This window comes from Panthera onca, chromosome A3 (assembly GCF_046562875.1).
Source record: "Panthera onca isolate mPanOnc1 chromosome A3, mPanOnc1 haplotype 2, whole genome shotgun sequence".
Taxonomy (NCBI): domain Eukaryota; kingdom Metazoa; phylum Chordata; class Mammalia; order Carnivora; family Felidae; genus Panthera; species Panthera onca.
The window spans coordinates 113,400,974-113,423,221 of NC_138341.1; the positions used below are offsets into that span (position 1 = coordinate 113,400,974).

Below are 22,248 nucleotides of genomic sequence, written 5' to 3' on the forward strand. Positions count from 1 at the left end.
GACAGGCATTCGTGAGGATTTTTGCTTCCCAGAAGAGGCAGACTTTCACCTGGACCTCGAAGGAGGGAAACGGAGGACAGGTGGGCCAGGAAGGGCAAAAGTCACCAAGACTGGAGAAGGAACTCCAACTTCAGTCTTTATTAGTTTCTGCCAACAACCCCAACATTTGCTCCCTTAAAAAAAAAAAAAAAAATCACTCATTTTGACTGGTATTCCGTTCACATACTTCACGGTCCAAATAGAAAAAGTGAAAGGGTGTGCAGTGATGTCTCCCTCCTACCTCCGATCCCCCGTTTCTTCCTTACTGCCCCAAAGACATTCTTACCTGAATACAGTGAAAGTTTGTGTGTTATTATAGAGATCACCCTCTTTTGCCCCGATGATAGCATATTCTGCACATGGCTTTAATCGCGCCCCCCCCCCCCCCCCCATTTTGGAGATGGCTTCGTATCATTTCGTTCACAGCGTCCTCGATCTTTTTTACCGCTCCGTGATCTCCCCCTTGCTTAGACGTGCTGCTTGCTTCGGTCATTTCCGCCCCCCTCCCTCCGAGGGCAGGGGTGGTTTCCTCCACGTGGGAGAGCACGGGTGGAGGGACAGGATGGTCGCCACAGCGAGGACCTGAACCCAGACGCCCACTCCAGGGCTATTTCCGGGACACTCAGCTCAGCCAGTTCTCAAGGTCCCCCTCAGAGACAGGCTCTGGGCAGGCAGCCCCTGGATGATGGAAGGCTCTTTGGATACCTCTCCTCATCCCATCTCAGCTTGATTACCTCGGGCCTGAGTGGCCCCCAGGTCACCACCGCACTGGAGGACCCTTGCAAAAGGCTCTCCAGCAGCCCCCTCCTTCCAAACAGGCTTCGGGGGAGAACGAATCTGCTTGGTGGGGTGGCCCTGAGCACTGACCGTCTCCCAGCCTCTGTCTCCTGGGGAGCCCAAGAAAAACATATCTTCAAAAGAAAAGGCTTTCAGGCCCATGGGCATGTTGAGCAAATGTCCCTGAGACAATTTCTTACCCAAAGATGCCCCAAGTAGGTCTGGATGCCAGGGGCAGGGATCATGGGCGCAGAGCTGGGCAGGGGGGTCAGGGTGAATAGCCCCAGCCTGCATGGCTCTAACCAGCTTCTGGGAAACCCCAGGAGACGTGGCACACAGGTGGGCAGAGCCAGGGCCCTTCCTGAGCATAGCCTTGTCCTCCAGCCCCGCCCAAGACCCCCTGGTGTGCCAGGCCCCCTTCCTGATCCTGTCCAAGCCGGTGACACCAGACAAGGCCTGGGAAAAGGCTGCTCCCTCAGGGCCCCAGATGCCCCCCTCCCTTTTCTCTTCCTGCTTCTCCCAACACTACTCTCCCCCCAGTCGGTCTGTGGGAAGAATGCTGTGTCCTCTGAACGGGGGCCAAGAGTGACAGGTGGTGGCAGTCCGAGCTGCATGGCCCCTGGTGTAAGAGATCCTCTCCTCCGTCCCCGCCTCCCCTGCCCGCGCCCCTGCCTCCGCCTCTGCCCACCCAGCCCAATCCCTTACAACTGCCCCAGGACTGCTTCTGGGCAGCCGCTGCAAGTCAGACGGCCCTCAAGTTGCCCCTCTCTGCTCCAGGTACCTTTCTCCCCTCAGTCAGCTGGCCCTGGCTCCTCTCGGCCAGACAAGAGGAGGAATCTGACAGCCTGACACACCTCACTCTTCTTTCTGCAGCTAGAAAGACTTGAGTTAGACAAGCAGAAGCACACGCCTCCCTACCTCATGGCGACAGCAAACGGAGCAGTCGAGCTGGGAATCCAGAGCCCATCGACAGGTGCCAAGCTGGGGCAGGAGACAGAGGGAGGAGCCTGGGAAGGGGCGTTTGAATCCAGGGCTGGGCCCGTTCCTCAGTGGGAGTTCTGTGCCCCAGGCCTTTTTGTATGGCGTATGAAAGTCCCAGAAATTACAACTATCTCTGGGTGACGTTGGGCTGCGTTGAGGGCCTGCATGAAGCCCTCCCTGGAAAGAACGGGAAAATGGGAAGCCCCCATGCATGGCATCTAAACATCCTGGGCAAGGGACGGTGGGGGCATCAAGGCGCATTAGAGGACCAGAAGTCTCCCAAAAGGGCCTCCCAGATCCCGGCAGCCCATCTCTAGAGCCCATCAGATGGCCCCAGAGGCTCAGTGGGACCAGCATTTGCAAATTGCTGCCTAGGTAGGGACCTGGGCCCAGAGCTGGTCTCTGGCCAGCCTGGCTGGGGGTGGTGGGTGGATCCTGACTGGTGTCTCACTTCCTTTGCAGACAAAGCACCTAAAGGTACAGCAGGTGAGGGACCCCCGGCTACGGAGAAAGAGCCTGGTCCACCAGATCCAAAGAAAGGTCCTGGGCCGCCAGATGGGAAGAAAGAACCTGGCCCCTCAAACCCAAAGGAAGAAACCAGTCCCCCGGATGCAAAGAAAAAACCTGGGCCCCCAGACCCAAAGAAGGAACCTGTTCCACCCACCCTGAAGAAAGACGCCAAAGCCGATGTCCTAGAGAAAGGGGACGGGTCCCCGGCCCAACCCTCAATGAGCAGCCAGGGCCCCGAGGGAGAAGGCGACCTGGGTGGGGGCCCCGCGGAGGGCAGCGCTGGGCAAGCAGCAGCCCTGCCCCAGCAGACCGCAACAGCGGAGGCCAGTGTCAAGAAGCCCAAGGCCAAGCAGGAGACCTCAGGCAGCCAGGGCCCCGGAGAGCCCAAGGTACACAAGAAGGCAGCCGAGGGCCAAGCAGGGGCCAGGAGGGGCTCCCCTGCCTTTCTGCACAGCCCGAGCTGTCCTGCCATCATCTCCAGGTGAATGCCCCCTGTCCAGCAGTGGGGACGGGTCTGAGGCTCTGGCCCCAGAGGTCATGCGTAGCTCCTCTGTTTTGGGCATTGTTGTCACCATGTTCAGTGCTAGATTGGGCGGTTCTGAGACAGTCTAGCATCTGTCCTGGGCATTGGCTCTACTACCTTGTGCCCCTGCAGAAACCAGGATGTGGTGAGCGTTCATAGACACCAGGAATGTCAACACAGAGAGGTCCTCAAAGACCTCTTCTCTAAGCATCTGGAGTCCAGAGTTCCCCTTCCTCCATGAACTTGGTTCTAGCCAAGGGCAGGACTGAGATATCGGGGTGGGGGTGGGTGGGTGGGGAAGATAACTTACCTTCTTACTATAATGCGAAAAGATGACTAATAATCGGATTGATAGATCATTACTAATACTTTCATAAGCATGATATAGCACCAGTCTTCGGCAATCTGTTAGACTTACCTGAATGCTAACCACATGAATGATATTAGAGATGTATTATAAACCACAGTAGTGACACCATATCAGTCAGAATTATATATTAATATCAGTTAATACCGTGATATCATTGATACATGATCTATTGAATTACCACGGTCTTCGTGAATCAAGAGCCACACGCTGTCCCTAATTGTAGCCACATAACAATTAACCAAAACAACAATCCTGTTAGTAGATATTAATGATCTATTAGTGCATTGATAGTCAAGATAGTGACCACAGACATTTATGGTATTATTAATGTCCCTTGACTTCATTCAAAGTGAATTTGGATGCATCACCCCATGCATTTGAGGGAGCGGTGGGGGGTTGTGTTAGCTCCAGATTGCAGGAGAGGCTCTGGAAGCATCGAGACCTCCCGGAGGCCAAAGCACAGCTCTGACTGCTAAAGGCATCATCTCTGCATCGTCATGTTCTAGGCCCGAGAAGCTGCCAGCTGAGAAACCCCCAAATGAGGCATCAGAGCTCATCTTTGAAGGGGTGCCTGTGACCCCCGGTCCCGCGGATCCCGGGCCAGCCACGGTGGCAGAAGGAGGGAAGGACATCCCGGCAGGCAGCCAGAAGGAAGCAGGAGAGAAGGCTCCGGGCCAGGATGGCCAGGCTAAGGTGCAAGGGGACACCTCCAGGGGGATCGAGTTCCAGGCTGTTCCCTCGGAGAAATCGGAGGTGGGGCAGGCCCTTGGTCCCACAGCCAAGGAAGAGGACTGCTTCCAGATTTTGGGTAGGCCAGGGGCAGGTTGGGGGCTGCGGAGGGAGAGGGGCTCCCCAGATGTCCCCATGTCTCCCAGTTTGGAATGCTGAGTGTCGTATAACTCTAAGAAGTACAAGTTCCTGGTCCCTTTGGATGGAGAAACCGAGGCTTGGGGAAGGGGAAGCGTAGCGAGTGCCCCAAATCCACAGCCAGGACAGGATCTGTACCTGTCCAAACAGCCCCACTCCAGAGCTCACTTTTTGCGCTCTCTTCTACTTTGTCTACAATGGGGTTGCGGGGCGGGGGGGGGGGGGGGGGGGCGGGGATTAGGCAGGTTTTGGAGCAGCACCAACTCTCTGGACAGTGGAATTTAAAGTCAGTCTGTAGAAGAGCTCAAAGGCCAAGCTTTGGTAGTTCAACTGCATCCTGGAGGGGGTAGGGAGGGTCATGAGAGCCATAGAGGGTTCATGAACTGAGGAGCACAGGTGTATGTGTATGGGAGCAGTGACCAAGGAAGCTGGGCACGTGAGATGGGGCAGGACTGTAGAGTGGCCTTAACTGATGGTCAGACAAGGAGCTGGGGGGTTAGTGGTTTATTAAGGAGGAGACATAGAGCATGAGTGGGCTTGGGGATTAGCTGAGTAGGGAAAAGGCCTGGGCAGGGGTGCAGCAGGGGTGGGGGTGGGGTGAGATGGGGTCAGGAGAGCCCAGAGTGTCCTGACACCCCCCTCCTCCAGGCTGAGGTGCCATGGAAGCCCAGTCAGCCCGCCTGGTCAGCGGCACGGTGCCACCCAGACAGGGTGGGAGGGCCTGGCGGCTGGGCAGCGGCCAGGAGCACTGCCTCCTCCCCCAAGCAGCGGCAGAGCCTCTGCCCCGCCCCCTTCAGAAATCATATCCTCGGGGTGACGGGACCTGAACAACCTCCAAGGGCCGTCAAATGTATCACCAGCCCGGCTTCCCTGCTGCCTCTTGCTATTTATAAAGAGGTTTCCATTCCCGATGACTCAGCCTGTGGGCCGCCAGGGCCCGCTGTTCCCCGTCGTCACCGCTAGGTGGCAGCCTCTCCCTACCAAACACCGCCTTCCCTGTCTCCTCCCGCCCTCGCCCTGCCCTTGGGCGGTGCCCAGCTCGGGGCAGCTTGTGGTGTTATTAGAGGGGATGGTAGGCAGGTCCAATCACCTACCCCATCATTCAGACATAGTAACGCTGATCTGGTCCTCCGCCATTATCGTCCCCACCCCACCCCGCCTTTTTTTTTTTTTTTTTTTTCTTTAATGGAAATGCAGATAGCTTGGGATGGAGACTTCCTACCTTATAATGTGGGAGGGCCCAAGAAATCCAATCAGCTGTCCCCATTGTTGTGCCAGGAGAAGCTGAGCCCCCTCTGACAGAGTCCCAAGGCCATTTTGTGTGTTGGTGGCAGAGCTGAAACTGGAAACTGGGCCCCCTAGCCCCTATCCTGGAGCCAGCTGTCCCCCAGGTATCATCACTTGGTGAACTTTGCTGGATGGGGCCCAGGCCAGGCAGGAGGGGGTGGTGCCGGGGTACATCCTCAGCAGCTCCTGCCACCGACTGATGGCTCTGTTCTGCCTCCCCAGATGACTGTCCGCCACCCCCAGCCCCCTTTCCCCACCGCATCGTGGAGCTGAGGCCTGGGAACATCCACAGTCAATTCAGCCTGAACTCCAAGGAGGCGCTGGGCGGGTGAGAGCTGGGACCCGGAGCCCCTGGCCCACAGGCAGGAGCACATCGAGCACCCAGGGCCTCACGTCTTTCATGTACAAGGCCCCCACACACCCCGATTGGACATGATCTCTGTGGACACAATTACTTCTACGTGGTTAATAACCCCCATCGTATGCAAGCTGTCACATGGGTTGATATGCACTCACGCCCCCGTCTCTCACACAGATACACCATCGGCCATTCAGTGTTGCCCATAGGAGATGAATGGTATTTTCCTGGCTGTTTCAGTTTTAGGCACCACCCTGATCCCCGCAAGGTGCTTCATAAAAAACCCCGCAGGTGACTTGCCCAGGGCCCCAGGGCCCATGCTTACCACAAGCCTGTGAGCTGTCATGCCAGGGGCCATCCTCTGGATGAGCCGACCTGTCCTGTGCCCGTGGTTTTTGTGGCTCAGCTACTGTCCGTGCAGTGGAGCTCATAGCTTCCGAACGGAGCCAGGCTGGCTGGGACAAGCGTACCGTCACAGAGGGGGATCCAGACGGGAACGGAACACAAGCCCCCTACCTCAGGCCTGTGTCCCCGGGAACCCCTTCACTCCCAACCTCTTCTCTCTTCAGCGGCAAGTTTGGAGCAGTCTGTACCTGCACAGAGAAAGCCACGGGCCTCAAGCTGGCAGCCAAGGTCATCAAGAAACAGACGCCCAAAGACAAGGTAGTAGGGGCTGGCTGCATGGGAGTGTGAAGGGGTCCTTGGAGTGGGGAGTGGGTACCTCTCACCTCCCTCTACCCGTATGTCTGCACCAGGGGTTTGTTGTGTGGACCTTGATGTTGCTGAAGGGGTCACTCAGATAGACAGATGGACAGGCAGACAACCCTGCCACAGGGCCTGAAGCCCCTACCCATAAACAAGACACCTCAGTTAGTGAACTTATCCTTGCGACTTCCCCTTCTAGGCACAGGACATTCAGGCCTTCTGTTTGTTTCAATTCAGCAAACACTCATGAGTGTGGGCTCTGGGCCAGGCCCTGTGCTGGGCCCTTGGGGTCCCCAAGGGAAGTGAATGTGGTTTCTGCCTTCAGGGAATGCCGAGGTAATCAGGCCCCGTCTAGAGCTGTGCCTCCACACCCAGCCCGGGCCCGGTTCAGAGGAGGCCAAGGGCAGTGTTTATTTAAGGAATGAGTGAATGAGTGGATGAATGAATGAATGTGGGCAGAGGCTCACGTGAAGTGAGGGAGGGAGTCAGGTGTGTGAGGAGGTGATGACCGTCTAGCAACCTGTTGTGGTGAGGACTGGAACTCAGGAAAGCTAGGGCGGGGGGTCAGGAAGGGGCTGTGGAGAAGGCTCCTGATTCAGCTGGCGGGTCTCTCTAGAACAAAGGCTTGAAGCAGAAGCTGATTCTGGTGGCGGGGCAGGGGAGAGAGTTTCAACCAGAGGGGAACCGTGAGGGGAAAGGCCTGAAGGCCAGAAACGGCAGAGACCTGCTGGGGACCCTTGGGTTGAGGCAGGGGAGCCGAGAAGTGAGCTGATGGGCATTCGAGGCAGAGACCCAGCACCTGCAGAGGCCTGGAGCCTGGGAAGAGCATGAGAAGGAGCTCCAGAGGCCTGCAGCCCTGCCCCTCTGTCACGGCTCTATGCACGCTGGGAAGGCGTGTAGTTTCTACGTGACTCTGCCTTTCTCCAACTCCCCTACTCGACTGCCGGGTCTCCAGGCCTCTGTTATGGACCTGGCTCGGCCTAGACGCTCAAGACACATGTGCTGTGGACATTAATTGGAGTCAGCTCTTGACTGCTTTCTTCCTGAGTACTTTTTCTGCGCCATTCGCTGTGCCAGGTGCCGGGGACACGGTGGCGAAGTCCGTGGGTCCCTGTCCTCATGGGGTGACAAGCTAGAGAGGAGGAGCAGACAACTAAAAACAAGCACAAAGCATGGTGTCAGGCACTGAGACGCGCTAGCAGGAAAAGTAAAGCGAGGCAGGGTACAGGGAGTGGGGGGCCAAGGGGGCCATAAAGATAAGGTGGTGAGGTCAAGGCCTCTCTGGGGAAGTGACGAGCGCAGTGAGAGACGAATGAAGGAGTAGAATCACAAGGAAAAACGGAAAAATTTGGGCAGTGACGTGATGCTGGGGGGCAAGGGGGCGGGCAGGGGGAGAGGCTTGATTTGTGGCATCTGGCAATTTCCCTGGTGTAAATATTCCTACCATGGCTGATATCAGCTACCGGTGTGACAGGTGGCTTTCAGCCTCTCTGAAAGTGACAGTTTAGCAGCCTCGACTAGGAAGGCAGTGATGGAGCAGGTGAGAAGGCACTGACTGGGTTTGTAATCCAAGAGGGTTTCCTGATGGCGGGTGTGAGGGAGTAAGAACGCGGGGAAATCTGAGATAGCCTCTAACTTTCTGTCCTGCGCACCTGGGCCAGGGGTCATGCCCTGTTGCTAACAGGCAAGCTGAGGGCAGCTCAGTTGTGGGGAGGGGGCCACATCGAGGGTTTCATTTGGACCTGAGAGACTCCGCATGTCACTTGGACATCCAAGGGGAATGGCAGTTAGGCATTTGGAGCTGTTGGTGCCTGGAGTTCAAGGGTGCAGTCTAGAGGTGGAAGTACGTATTTGGGGATCAATTACATTTGGATAGAACGGCAGGTACTGGGGCTTGAGGAGGATGCTCGGGGAGAGTGGTGAGCGGAGGACTGGCCCTCGGGCACCCCCGTGTTCAGGCGGGAGGAGAAGGGGAAGATCTGGCAAAGGAATGGTGTCCCAGCAGGAATGACCAGGGGTAAGGACACAGTCTCGGGAGTGGGGAGAGACAGGAGGCAGGGAGGCCAGCAGGGAGGAGGCCGGGCAGTGGTCCGGACCAGGCCCAACAGGTCCGGCCAAGGGCAGAGGGGTGGAGGGTGGAGGACAGGGAGTGGTGACACTCAGGTGGGGCCCCTGGCTTCCCTGGTCCCCAGGAAATGGTGATGCTTGAGATCGAGGTTATGAACCAGCTGAATCACCGCAACCTGATCCAGCTCTACGCGGCCATTGAGACCTCGCACGAGATCGTCCTGTTCATGGAGTAGTGAGTGCTGGCAGTGGGGCAGGGGACTGGGTGGGGGTGCCAGCCGGCCCGGAAGCAAGCTTGTAGAGGGGTCTGTGCACACAGCATCGAGGGCGGCGAGCTCTTCGAGAGGATTGTGGATGAGGACTATCAGCTGACTGAGGTGGACACCATGGTGTTTGTCAGGCAGATCTGTGATGGGATCCTCTTCATGCACAAGATGCGGGTTCTGCACCTGGACCTCAAGGTACTGGAGCTGGGGCCTCCTGGGAGGGGTCAGGAGCAGCATCCGACTACCTGAAACCTGGTGGCAACCAGCTATCCCTCCGCCCCTCCCGTCGGTCCTTCTCTTCCTCCCTCCATCCTTGTATCTATAGATCCCGAAGGGTTTATTGAGTCTTCACTAAGTACCAGGAGCCAGGGTTACAAGACAGAGTGAAAGAGACTTGGTCCTAGCTCTCAGGGCGTCTAGTCTAGTGCTAAGTACACATCTCTTACAGTCCTGGGAGCCCCAAGCGCACCGTCTCACGCAATGAACTTGCTAAGTGTTGCTAACGCGTCCACCTCAGTGCTGGCCCCTTGTAGGCGCTGCGAGTGTTTATTGATTCATCCCACAAGTATTTGTGGAGGGCCTACTCTCTGCCAGGCAGTGTTCTAGGTGGTGGAGATCAGGAATGAACAAAGCAGATAAAAACGCCTGCCCTCTGGGAACTTATGTTCCAGAAGGGGAGTCAGAAAAACAAATCAATTACGTAGAGCATCAGTGCGGCAACACACACGTGACAGGCACTAACAAAAACGTTCAGTGAGAGGATATTCACATCCCTCCTCTGACCCTGCTCAGTAACTTGCAGGTAGGGGGTCAGGGACAGAGCGAATCGGGTTTATGGATCACGCCAGCTGTGGTCAGCTGGAGCTCGGCGATGCGGGCGGTGGTGCTGAGTAAGCAGGGGCAGCGTGAGTGCTGGGTGTCACGTTTGCAGGATAATCGGCAGGGCTGGTGGAGAATATGGAGCATGACCACTGCGGTGGGTTAGCACCCGCTGGCCTCGTGGATAGTCCTTTCGCTCATTCACTCGACAAATATGTATCGGGTACCTGTGCCGTGCTAGGCTGCTTCTGTGCTGCTGTGCATGGTGCTGGGCACGGGCGTTACCATAGGGATGGCGAAGGACACGCCCCTTTCCCCCGGGAGCCTACAGGTTAGTGGGGGAAACGGACCTTCCTCAAATAGATCATCTGAAACCGGAAAAGCGTTGTGAAAAGTACATGAGGGTAACGGGGAGACGTACGAGGTGAACTTGGGAGGAGCATGCAAAGGCCAGAGCAGGCCCAGGGCTGGCCAGCACCTGTACCGCGGGCTCATTTGGGGTCAGAGCTGTTTGGGGCGTATGCGCCTTCCGACAGCCCGCGGGGCGGGTGTGCTGTGAGCATCCGCCCTGACAAGTGAAGCCAGGAGAGTAAGGAGATGGGTTCCAACGGGCCAACGTGGCGGCAGGGAATCTGAGGGGTGGTTGTAATGACCAAGGGCCCAGAGGGTGGCGGCCGGGACCAGTGGCAGGGATGGAAGGTGGCCAGACGGTGGCTACATTCTGAAGCTAGAGCCAGTCTGATTTGCTGAGGGTTTGGATGGGGGAGGGGGCAGAGGGCAGGGAGAGGAAAGAGCAGGGTGACTCCTGAGTTTCTGGCCAGAGCTGGTGCCTGCACGTGGCATTGGAGGCCTCCCGTTCCTCCCGTGAAAGCCACTGCCTCTGGGGTAGAGCAGGGTCCCCAGTTAAAATGAAGTGCCCTGGGAAGAAGCTCATTCTGAAGCCTCTCTATCCTGAAATGTGTTTTTTCAGGAGAGCAGTAAGTTTCTCCTCGAAGAGGGGTTTCGTGGTCAAGTAAGCTGGGTGACCCATGGCCCGACGGCCCTTCCCAGGGCTCCTCGGGAACTCTCAGACCAGGAGGAGGTCTGAGTCTGTGTCACTTCCCCCAAAAGATCGCACCCTGGGACCTTTCTTTTCTTTCTCTGTTTTGTTCGAACACCAGGTGAGCGGGTGTCATTAGTGCTGCTCTGAGCGGATGCCTCGGTTCAGAAAGCGCCTTCAGAAAGCATGCTGTCAGGGTGCTCTAGTCAAACGCCCACAGAGCCCAGATGTGTAACAGGGGCCAGGCCAGGGCCGTGAAGGCCCCCGGGGAACCAGGGGACTAGCACCCGTCGGGGATCACTGACAACTCACCCCGAGCAGTGTGTGGCCATGAGGCGAGGGCTTCTGTTGTTTCGGGAGGTGCAGAAGATCTGGAAAGCAGGGTTTTTGTGTGAAGTCTCCTGCCTTTGAACCATTGTTAACTACCAGAAAGGTTTCTGCCTTGCAATCTCAGATTAGCCCTGCGTCCTCGGGTTACAGGAGGAGAAAATGGAGGCCCAGAGCCGGGAGGGACCGGCCTCACAGGAACTTCACTCACACACTCACCTGTGCTGGAGTCACAGGATTCCCAGGAGCCTTGGCTGAGCACCTACCCAGTACCTTAGTTAGACATTGGTGGGGGGAACAGGGAGGCAGGGAGGGGACAGTCCCTGCCCTGGGAAAGTCCCTCTCTGGGCTGCGGGGTCCTCATCTGTGCCTGGAACAGGCAGGCCCGGGGGGTCACTGATCGGCCGCCCACACCGGCAGCCTGGGCCTCTGCTCCAGAGAGCCCGAGACATGGGTGGACCTGGGTGGGGATGAAGGGTGAGCCAGGTCAGAGGTCAATCCGGGCCACCCCCTTCTCCTCAGCCAGAGAACATCCTGTGTGTCAACACCACGGGCCATTTGGTGAAGATCATTGACTTTGGCCTGGCACGGAGGTACCACCTCAGTGGGGGCGCGGGGGGGGCGGGGGAGGGTAAGGGCAGGGCAAGCCTCTGAGGTGGGCAGGGGGCAGGGGAGGAGCGGAGGGTGCCGGCACGAAGGCTGGGGTCTGCACTCTGAGCTCTTGCTCTCACCCCCAAGGTATAATCCCAACGAGAAGCTGAAGGTGAATTTTGGGACCCCAGAGTTTCTGTCACCTGAGGTGGTGAATTATGACCAAATCTCCGATAAGACAGACATGTGGAGTATGGGGGTCATCACCTATATGCTGTGAGTCCTGAGAGAATGTGGTGTCTGTGGGACTGGGCATGTGGGTGGGCAGCTGGGGCCAAAATTGGCCTTGGGGTCCTGGTGGGGTGGGTCCCATCTCTCCACTCTCTCGGGAAGGGGGTTGCTGGGGTTGGGAGTGCTAGGGAGAACCAAGAGAAGGGAACTTTGTACCCATTTTGTAGATGGAGAAATGAAGGCCCCTAAAGGCACAGTGTCCTAGCCTAAGTCTCTGGACAGCAGACCTTTATGACTCAGGGTGGGGGCAGAGGGGCAGCAGACATCTTTTATGCACTCATCATTCCTCTTCTCCATTGTAACCTGGGAAGCTGGGATGATTATGCCCATTTTACAGATGAGAAGAGTGAGGCTCAGAGAGGGGAAGTGACTTGCCCAAGGTCACCCAGCCAGTCAAACCCAGGTCTGTCCCACTCAAGAAGCTGGGGGTCGGGGCACCTGGGTGGCTCAGTTGGTTGAGTGTCCGACTTTGGCTCGGGTCATGATCTCACAGTTCGTGAGTTCGAGCCCCGCGTCGGGCTCTGTGCTGACAGCTCAGAGCCTGGAGCCTGCTTTGGATTCTGTGTCTCCCTCTCTCTCTGCTCCTCCCCCGCTCACATGCTGTTTCTCTCTCAAAAATAAATAAAGATTAAAAAAGAATAAAAAAAAAAAGAAGCTGGGAGTCTTTTCAGCTCATGGTGCTGCCTTCTAAGATCTGCCTCCATCCCCTGAGCCCCCAAAGGTGACTCAGGGTCCCCAATTTCATCTCCCTGCCCCCTGACATCCCCTCTCTCCAGGCTGAGTGGCCTCTCCCCCTTCCTGGGAGACGATGACACAGAGACCCTAAACAACGTTCTCTCTGCCAACTGGTACTTTGACGAGGAGACCTTTGAGGCCGTGTCCGATGAGGCCAAAGACTTTGTCTCCAACCTCATTGTCAAGGACCAGAGGTGAGGCTCACCCCAGGACACAAACCCCGTGTGTGCAAGCCCACTGCGTGCGTCCCTGCATGTGTGTGTGTGTGTGTGTGTGTGTGTGTGTGTGTGCGTGCACTGCAGGGCAGGAAGAGGGCCGGGCAGTGGCTGGGCTCTGGTGTTTCGCAGGCATTCTGCCCATCCTCACCGCACTGCCCCCTCCCACAGGGCCCGGATGAGCGCTGCCCAGTGCCTCGCCCACCCCTGGCTCAACAACCTGGCAGAGAAAGCCAAGCGCTGTAACCGCCGCCTCAAGTCCCAGATCTTGCTTAAGAAATACCTCATGAAGAGGCGCTGGAAGGTACCACTGGACACGGTGGGGAGGAGGGAGGGGCTGCAGGCGGGAAGAGCTCCTGGCACCAGATCCCAGGCCCCACCAGCCCTGCCTTGGCAGTTTCTATCGACCAGGCCTAGCCCTGTCTGGAAAACAGGGTTGGCTTTTCTCTCTCTCTGTCCCGGGCTGGTTCCTCTCCTGGAGTAGTGACCCTCCACCCACCCCCTAGAAGCGTCTATCACTTCTAGGCATGGGGAACACGCCAGTGGACAAAAGAGACAAGGATTTTAATTTTTATGGACTTACTTTGGGTAGGTGGGGGGGGGGGGGGGTGGATATTAAAAGAGGTTAAGGAAGGGCTCTAGAAAAGAATGAGGATGCTCAGGAGTGCCAGGGGAGAGGTTGCATTTCTTAATAGGGTGGTCAGGAAAGGCCCACTGTGAGAGAGCATGTGAACAAAACACCTGAAAGCAGCGAGGAGTAAGCCATGCTGGTACTGGGGAGAAGAATGTTCCAGGAAGAGGGAATAGCCAGTGCAAAGGCCCTGAGGCAGAAGCGTGGTTGGCAAGTGTGAGGAACAGGTGGGGTGGGCAGTAAGGCTGGAGGGGAGTAGGCAAGGGGTTAGGGAGATGAAATCAGAGAGGGATGGGAGGCAGGGGGTGGAGGGACTTGGCCATAGCAAGGGGCTTATGTTTTACTTGGAGCGAAATAGGAGCCACCGAAGCATCTAGAGCAGAGAGGTACCCAGGTTTGGCTGCCATACCTGTTGAATGAAGGACGGTGTCCTGGAAGATAGGTATCATGGCACCTCCTGTGGCCACTCTGGGTACTGCACCCTCCCTCCACCTGGCCTTTGGGGAATGAAGGAGACCTACTTAGGGGACGCTCTGCTGGACCACAGCTTCTCCTTTGCCCCGAGGCTGACTGGGACATTTCTCCCTCATCCCTCAGAAAAACTTCATTGCCGTCAGTGCTGCAAACCGCTTCAAGAAGATCAGCAGCTCGGGGGCACTCATGGCTCTGGGGGTCTGAGCCCCGGGAGCGCCTGAGGCCTGGACGCAGCTGCACAGTGGCCGGGGCTGAGGCCACACAGCCCAGAAGGCCAGAGAAGACGGGCCAGATCCCCAGGGTGGGCTGGCTAGGACAAGACTGCGCCAGGCTGGGAGGCTCGGGGCTCCCCACGACCCCGCGCAGCGACTGCTTCCCCGACGTGAGCCGCCTCAGATGTGGCCTGAATCGATCCTGCTAACGCCTCCCCAGACAGGGCCCTCCCCGGCCCGTCTGTCACAGCCCAGATGCCACAGGCCCTGTCGTCCCCTCCCTGGCTCCCCCTCTTGGAATTGCTACCCCGGTGACCCCTGCTTGGCCTCACCTGGGGCATCCCTGGCCGGGGCTTGCTCCTAGCTGGAACGGGAAGGCTGGGGGTCCCAGCACGTGGGGCTTCTGCGGTTGTGGATGGGAGGCCCTTGGTGGGGCAGGAAGGCAGCGAGGCCAATTCCTGAGGCCCAGCTGCCAGGGGAACAGAGCAGGCTTTGTGAAAGAGGACCTCCATGCCCCCGCCCGCCTCCCGGCTCCCAACAGATAAGGCCTAGTACACACCATCTGGCCCGGCCCGGCCCGGCCCGGCCCCCGCCCACCTTCCTTACGACCACCAACACACAGGAACTCCGTGTGAGAGAAGGACGCCCAGCCCAGGCCTGGCGGAGAGTGAGGGGAGAGGCCTGGGGGACAGGGAGACCACCCCCAAGCGTGCCTGAGGGCCAGGCTGGCCCAACCCAGCCACTCTGGACCCTCATCCCAAGGGTCATCCACGGCTTCAGATGATGGGGTCAGCAGGCCCAGGAGGAGGGGGAAAGCCATTGGGCAGTCCCCAACCTGCTCTCAGCTTGTGCCTTGTAAATAAATGTACAGGTTGGATGTGGCTCCCTTCCCTGTGTGTGTGTGTGCCCGCACTCAGGTGAGGTCAGAGAGGACTGCTGTCCACTGAACGCTGCCACGTGCCGGGCACTCTAGTGGCACTTGAGTGCATGGCGGCGTGGTTACTGGCGCAGCCCCGGGAGCCACACTGCCCAGCCCGCGATCGGGGCCAGGGGTTTCCCTACTTTGTGCCTCGGTTTGCTCATTTGTCACAGCACCATTATTGGATGCTTACTGTGTGCCAGGCTCTAGTCAAGTGCTTGTATGGACGTTAACTCGTTTCTCTCTCACTGTAAGCTTATGAGGTAGATATTCTTATTATTTCTTTTAAAAAATTTTTTTAATGTTTATTTTTGACAGAGAGAGAGAGAGAGACAGAGCATGAGTGGGGGAGGGGCAGAGAGCGAGGGAGACACAGAATGCGAAGCAGGCTCCAGGCTCTGAGCTGTTAGCACAGAGCCCGACGCGGGGCTTGAACTCACAGACCGCGAGATCATGACCCGAGCCGAAGTGGGGCTCTCAACTGAGCCACCCAGGTGCCCCAATATTCTTATTATTTCTATTTTACAGAGGAGAAAACTGAGGCTTAGAGAGGGGAAGGAACTTGAAGGCTATTCAACAGGTCAGAAGCTGGAGCATGAAATGAACTCTTCTGTCCCCCAGAGCAAGGCTCTGCTCGTGCGCACACCCTGCTTCTCGCCAGAACAAGGTGTGAGCAGAAAACAGAGGCTCCGGGTGGCATCAGAAGTTCGGGCAGGACTGTGGTGCCTTCGCTGGAGCTGCAGGGATGGGGGTCTCCCCAGAGGCCTGGGGGGGGGGGGGGCGAGGGGGAGGAGAGAGCTGTTCTCTGCTCTTCCCTGTGGGCCACAGCCTGCTCTGCCCCAGGCCTGCATACAATGCAGGGGAGGGGGCTCCATCTGCTGGAGAGGGCAGCCCAGGGGGCAAGAGAGCTTAACACTAATAGGGCACAGTCTTTCTGGCTGTGAGGACAGCTGAGTCAGAGGTGGGACTGGCCTACGAGGGACAGCGGGTCTGCCTGCTCGGGGTGAACTGGTTCCAGCAGGAATGGCAGGGACAGCAGTTCGCACGCATTGAGCCCGGCTGGGTACCAGCTCTGGTCCAGCTCTATGTGTTCATGATCGCACTGATTACTCATGGTGAGCCCGCGTGGCAGGCACTGTGTTATGTCCATTTCTCAGATGGGGAAACCAAGTCTCAGGGAGGTTAAGCCACTTTCTCAGGGTCACACAGCTCGTCGATGGCAGAGCCAGGATTTGTACCCGGACTATGGGGCCCAGAGCCCCTGCTCTTAACAGTTACACTGCCTACCTTTTGAGAAATCTTGGACTTGCCCACCCACCGAGACCTTGACAGTTCACCCCTACCTCCCCTGCCTCCGTGAATATTGGCCTGGAGGGCAAGGCCAGGGTTCTCACCCCCTACCCTGGCCCCGTACCAGCAGGTGAGTGCAGCGTCCCACGGCAGCAGGTGCCACACGGGCGGGGTGTGGCAGACTTTAGGGACTAAGCCTGGGGGTCTTGCACTCAGGGTTTGAGAAGCCTGGGGAGCCTGGCTTGGGCTCTTGATGGGACTCGTGCTTATGGGCAAGGCCCCCAGGGCTGTAGATCCCTGCCGGCCTGCCTGCCCGCCTGCCTGCTCACCACCTGCCAGCTGGGCCAGGCCTGTGGTTTCCTCTGAGTTCTCTCAGTCGCTGGCCCCCACCCAGGCTGAGCCTCGGCCACACAGCGTGATGATGAGGGATGAGTCACAGCCGTGGGGCGGGGGGTGAGGAAATGAGGTCCGGCCACAGCAGAGATCCAGGGCCTGGATCCAGCTGGGGAAACCGAGGCCAAAACAAGGAAGGCCCCTCAGCAGAGAACCCAGGCCCCTGGACTCTGGGTGCAAGTCTCAGTCTCCTCCTCTACGGTATGCAAACGACAGCCTCAGCTCTGCTCCCCACTGCTACCCCTAGGGCCATTGTGACAGTCGCAAGATGGGATAGGGTGCCCATTTACCATATTTCACAGCTGAGGAAACAGGTTCAGAGAGGGTAGGTGACTTGCCCAAGACCACACAGTAAATGAACATGTCCTAGAAGGAAGCCCACCCAGAACCGTGGAACAGGGCTGATCACTGCTTCTGTCCCTATCACCTCCTAGGAGTGCATCTTGGAAGGCTCTTTTTGATTTATCAGGGGCCCTCCTTTGTGCCTCCCCTGGTCTCTGGAGGTAAAGGATATAGACTCAACAATATGGATGGGGAAATGAGGGTTCAGAGAGATTTTGTCCCCTCCAAGGGCCACAGAGCACACTCAGAAAAAAAGCTACGGTGGCAGCCTTCAGTGTGGGGCTGAGTTTCTGCCTCTGGGCAGGCCTGGGCCCCAGCCCCATTACCACCACTAGAACCCCCATCCCCAGCAGCCTCGCAGGAAAAAGCTTCTCACCCTAGGGGCCATCCTGGTGGAGAGAGTGAATCCATGGCTCTTTGGGGCCTGCCAGCTGGAGCCAGGGCCAGGGCCAAGGCTCTGGTCTGTGATTCTTCAAGTCCCGGGTGCCAGCTGTGAGTATCCCCTAGCTGGTTGTGCCCGACCGTATTGCCTGGTTGTGGGTCGGTTCCTCAGGCACGGGGCCCGTTACAATGCTGACGCTGTGATCTTCCCTGCAACGTGCTTCCTGGGGCCACAGGGCCATGAGCTTCCCCTCCCTGCTCAGGGTCCTGGGCACCCCCTTGTGGGCTAAGAAGGGTTAACACCCTCAATGGAACAGCTCCTCCTGGTTGATTCCAGCCCAGAAAGCGTTCCTCCAAGACTATTTCCTGCCTCTGGGCCTTGGCCAGGCCCACAGTGACCACCCCCATGGGTCTGAGGCCGCATCTGGTTTGGATTACACCAGGCCTGGTGACGCTGCCTCTTCCTGTCTGCGTCCAGTGGCCTTGAATTCCACTGGCCACCTTGGACCCAACGGGGCAGTGGTGGGAAAAGATTCAGCCAGTGACAGTGTTGCCCGAGGGTGTGAAGCGGCCAGCGTTGGCCCTGAAGGAGGTGCATACCTGCGCCGAGCTCCCATTCGTGCAGCTGCCCACACACCTGTTCCTTTCGGCACGTTAACGCTGCGATTTACTGAGCGCCAGGCACAGTACCGAGTGATTTCCATTTATGAACTCATTTCATCCTCACCCTGTGAGTGGGTATTTTCCTTAGGTATTTCATCCAGATGAGGCAGCTGAGGTTCAGGGAGTTTGTGGACAGGTCTCTGGGTTCCCAGCCAGTAAACAGTGGGGTCACGATGCAAAGCAGACAGTCCTACTTCTGACACATCCAATCATGTCACAGCTGTTTGTTGAGTCCCTTCTCTGGGCCTGGCCCCAAGCTAGAACCCAGAGGTGAACTGTGGGCACGGTCCCCACCCCCAGGGAGCTCACAACGTCTGGAACCCTACCAGGTGGGAGGTTGGGGGTCAGGGCGAAGCTGGAGGGCCTCAGAAGAAGACACTAACCCCCATTCTCTTCTTTTCAATGGCGGCGAGTGACATCCAAGCTGAGGGCAAATAAGGGGCAGGCTTTTTCCAGATGGCATGAGGTGGGTGTTCCAGGCAGAGGAGATCACATGTCCAAAGACTTGTAGCTAAGGGCAAGCTTGTCTTGGAGCATTCCAGTATGGCAATAGGGAGACATGGAGGGGTTTTGAGCAAAGGAGGCACAGGGCCAGATCTGTGGTTTACAAGGATCTCTGAAGCCAGGGAGGTCGGTGAGTGAGAGAGGGAGACTGGAGGCAGGGAGGCCAGAAGGAAGCTGGGCCAGGTTGGCTTGAGAGGTTAAAGAGAACAGTTGGGGACTGGAGGCAGACGCAGGTCTCATGAGCCTCTAGGGAGACAGGCTGATGACAGGGAGACTGCACTCGGGTCACACAGAATGGGGCTCAAATCTACTTATTTGCCCTCTCTGAGCCTCAGTTTCCTGTCTGTAAAATGGGGTAATAATAGCACCTGCCCCCCAGAGACAGTGCATTACATGGGGTGTGTGGATAGAGCAGGTGGCATAGGCTGCTGAGCTTACTTGTTCCACAACTATTTCTTCAGTCCCTACAGTGTTCCAGACAGTGTTCTAGGTCTGGAACAGCCAGGAGACACAAATCTCTGGCCTTGGGGAACGTTATTCTAGGTGGGAGAATTCTTTTTTTTTTTTTTAATTTTTTTTAATGTTTATTTATTTTTGAGACAGAGAGAGACAGAGCATGAATGGGGGAGCGTCAGAGAGAGAGAGGGAGACAGAATCCGAAACAGGCTCCAGGCTCTGAGCTGTCAGCACAGAACCCGACGCGGGGCTCGAACTCACGGACCGTGAGATCATGACCTGAGCCGAAGTCGGACGCTTAACCAACTGAGCCACCCAGGCGCCCCTCTAGGTGGGAGAATTCTGACCGGCAGTAGTGAATTTGGAATGCGTTGATGGGGTGGGTGGGGGCAGTGTCTGGGAAGGCTTCTCTGAGGACGTTTGGACAGAGATCGAAGGGTATTCAGGGCATATTAGTGGAGACTGCTCCCGGCAGAAGGAAGAGCAGGTACAAAGGCTGTTTGGAGTGAGAACGGGGCTGGCAGGGGCAGAGCCAGACGGCACGGGCCCATGGGACATGGGCTTTTGCTCTGAATGGGTCAGGGAGCCCCTGGGGGCTCCTCTGAGATTTAATCCAGGGCGAATGGATGAATGGGCGGGTGGCCATGACTCCATTTCTCCACTCAGCAAACCTTTATTGAGGGCCTGCTGTGTGCTAGTCACTGGGCTAGGGAAGTAGGTAAAATGAATAAGGCAGACCCAATCCCTCCTCCCTGAAGCTTACATTCTAAGGCAGAGACACAATAAAAAGTGAATACGCATAGAAATGCATAAATCCACTTTGCAACAGGTGCCTGGTGGAGGACACAAATAGGATGCAGAGATGGAGAATAATCTAGGGGCGTCTAATCAGGGGGATGAGGGAGGCTTCTCTGAGAAGGTGGTATTTAACTTGGCCTCTGGATGTTGAGAGGTCAGCCCGTGCCAGGTGGAGGGGACGGCCGGCGTAAGGGCCTAGAAGTGGAAACGACACTCACCAGTGAGTTGGCTGTCTTCAGGAGCAGGAGGGTCAGCCTCTCATTTGTATCCAAAACAGATCAGGGCTCCCTGAGGGCTGTGGTCAGGAGGAGGCAGCCCTTGGCTTTCCAGGGGCCACCACGCAGGATTCTGGCTGTGTGACTAAATGGCCTGTTTTTAGCCTGGAACCACTTCCTTTGGCCCCACCAGCTGCCTCCCTGTCACCACCCAGTTAACCAGTGGGGAGGGAGTAGGGATTAGGCACCTCCGGATGTCAGGGGACAGAAGTTTGCCCTCCCCCCCCCCACCCCCCCCCCGCCCCCCCCCCCGGCAAAGGAAAGGGGAGACAGACCGGGCTGAGGTCACCAGGCCCTTCAGTGGGGCTGTCTTAAGTTCTGATGTCATTCTTGTTAGCTGAATTGTAATCATGGTATGTAGGATGAGGCTTTGCACATACCAGTCCTGGGGGCTGAAATCATTACCCCCAGGTTACGAATGAACAGAGTGGTCTTCAGAGAAGCAAGTCCACTTGCTCAAAGTTGCACAGCAAGGAAGTGACAGAGCTGGGATGTGAACCCAGCCAGTTGGGCTCCAGAGCTCCTGCTTTTAGCCCCTGGCAGCCTGGCCTTCGGGAGTGATGGGAGCCTGTGTTGGGACAGCCTGTTTTGGCTGAAGACTGGATCGCAAGGTTCTGTATACTCGCTGCAGGCAGACATGACAGGCTGGCCGGCCCAACCTCCCCCTTTGTCCTCACCAGTGTGGCAGCCTCAGAGTGGCCCGCCCTCATCAGGACAGGGTCTCCGGGCCCCTGGCTCAGGCGCTGTCTGGGGTGTGGGGAGCGTTGAGCTCTGAACAGTGGAATGCCATAAACCGGGGAAGGAAGCGGGTGGGCGAAAGAGCGGCGGGGAGATAAAATGTGGAGGGTGGAGGAGCCTGAGGAAGGCCCGGCCCTGCGGGTGGGGGTGGCGGCCTTCCCTGGGGGCAGGGAGAACAGAGACCGGAGGACCAGCAGGTGAAGAACTTCCTGAAAGCCCCTCAGAGCTGCCAGACTTGGGCGGGAAGGGGTGGCCTCTGAAGGCAGTGGGCTCCCCTTTCCTGGAACCCCACGTGACATGCACTTCTTGGTATAGAAGGGATTCAGAAATTGGGCAGGACACGCCCTTTCAGCACTGATATTCCAAGAATCTAAGCTGCTGTGATTAAAAGCTCTGGAATATTCTTAAATACCACTGATTCTACCATTTCAGAATTTGATTTAGCCTGCCTCTGCAAGACAGCTGGGCACCCTTCCCCACTCTGACCTGCTGGGGAAGGGGGGAAAGGGTTGGGATCCCCTTCTGGAGACAGACAAGCCTCCAGGAAGGAGGGTCCCTTAAGCAGAGTCACATGGGACAGCCCCTGTCCTCCAAGAGCTATACAGTTAAGGCAGCAGAGGGGTTCCCTGCTCCTGCTTTGCTGCGTGGCCTTGGGCACATCACTTGCCTTCTCTGGCCTGGGTCTGGGCCATCTGTACTGAGGTGCTCTCTCTGGGTTGGCCCCCGCATAGGCATTCTGGATCTCTGCTAAGCACTGTCCGCTCCTCCAGGTGGGGGTGGCCAGGCAGGAGCACAGGGCGTCTGTTGGTCATGGAAAGAATGTGAGGGCAGGAGGCCCAGTGGGTGGGGTCCTCCGGCTGGGCAGCAAGCAGAGGGCAACATGAGATCATGGTGTCTGGGCCTCCTGGTCCAACACCTCTGGAGATGGGATCCCTTCCAGGCAGTCTCCCATGTCGGACCCTCCCCTGGGACGCAGACTCAGAGTCAGGCTGCCCTTCCTCCAGCCCCCGCTGGGCAAAGGAAGTAAAATCAGGACCCAGAGCGATGGGCACACTTCCAGAATCATAAAGGGAGTCCAAGGCAGGCACTGAGCCCTGGGTCCTGCTTGGGGATTGGAGCAGAGGGGCCTGTCTTCACTTCTTGACTATGTTGGGGGTCAGAGAGGGACGTGGAGAGAGGGCTCGTGCCCCTAGTGGATTTGTGCACCAGGGTGTGGTTGAGACTTTTTTGCATGTTCTCCTCAGGCACCCCCACCCCCCACCCCAGTTCAGATGCTAACCTCCTCAGAGGATGGCTGGAGCAGGATGCAGAGGCCGGGGCTCCCTGACGTCGGGCCAGCCTCCCCATCTTCCTACTAGTTCAGGACACAAGCTGGGAAGGGACTGGGGTCACCAGGTCTCCACAG

The 22,248-nt window shown here is 57.4% G+C and overlaps 1 protein-coding gene across 1 annotated transcript; it reads left to right on the forward strand.

Moving 5' to 3' along the window:
• Positions 1 to 1,490: 1,490 nt before the first annotated feature.
• On the forward strand, positions 1,491 to 14,966 carry MYLK2 (myosin light chain kinase 2). Its single transcript, XM_060614843.3, has 13 exons — positions 1,491 to 1,593; positions 1,690 to 1,789; positions 2,260 to 2,788; positions 3,707 to 4,008; positions 5,577 to 5,682; positions 6,282 to 6,375; positions 8,610 to 8,719; positions 8,804 to 8,945; positions 11,458 to 11,528; positions 11,674 to 11,802; positions 12,594 to 12,746; positions 12,939 to 13,071; positions 13,996 to 14,966. Exons 2-13 carry the CDS (start codon positions 1,738 to 1,740, stop codon positions 14,074 to 14,076), a joined length of 1,902 nt encoding a protein of 633 aa, XP_060470826.1. The 5' UTR covers positions 1,491 to 1,593; positions 1,690 to 1,737; the 3' UTR covers positions 14,077 to 14,966.
• The last annotated feature ends 7,282 nt before the right edge of the window (positions 14,967 to 22,248 follow it).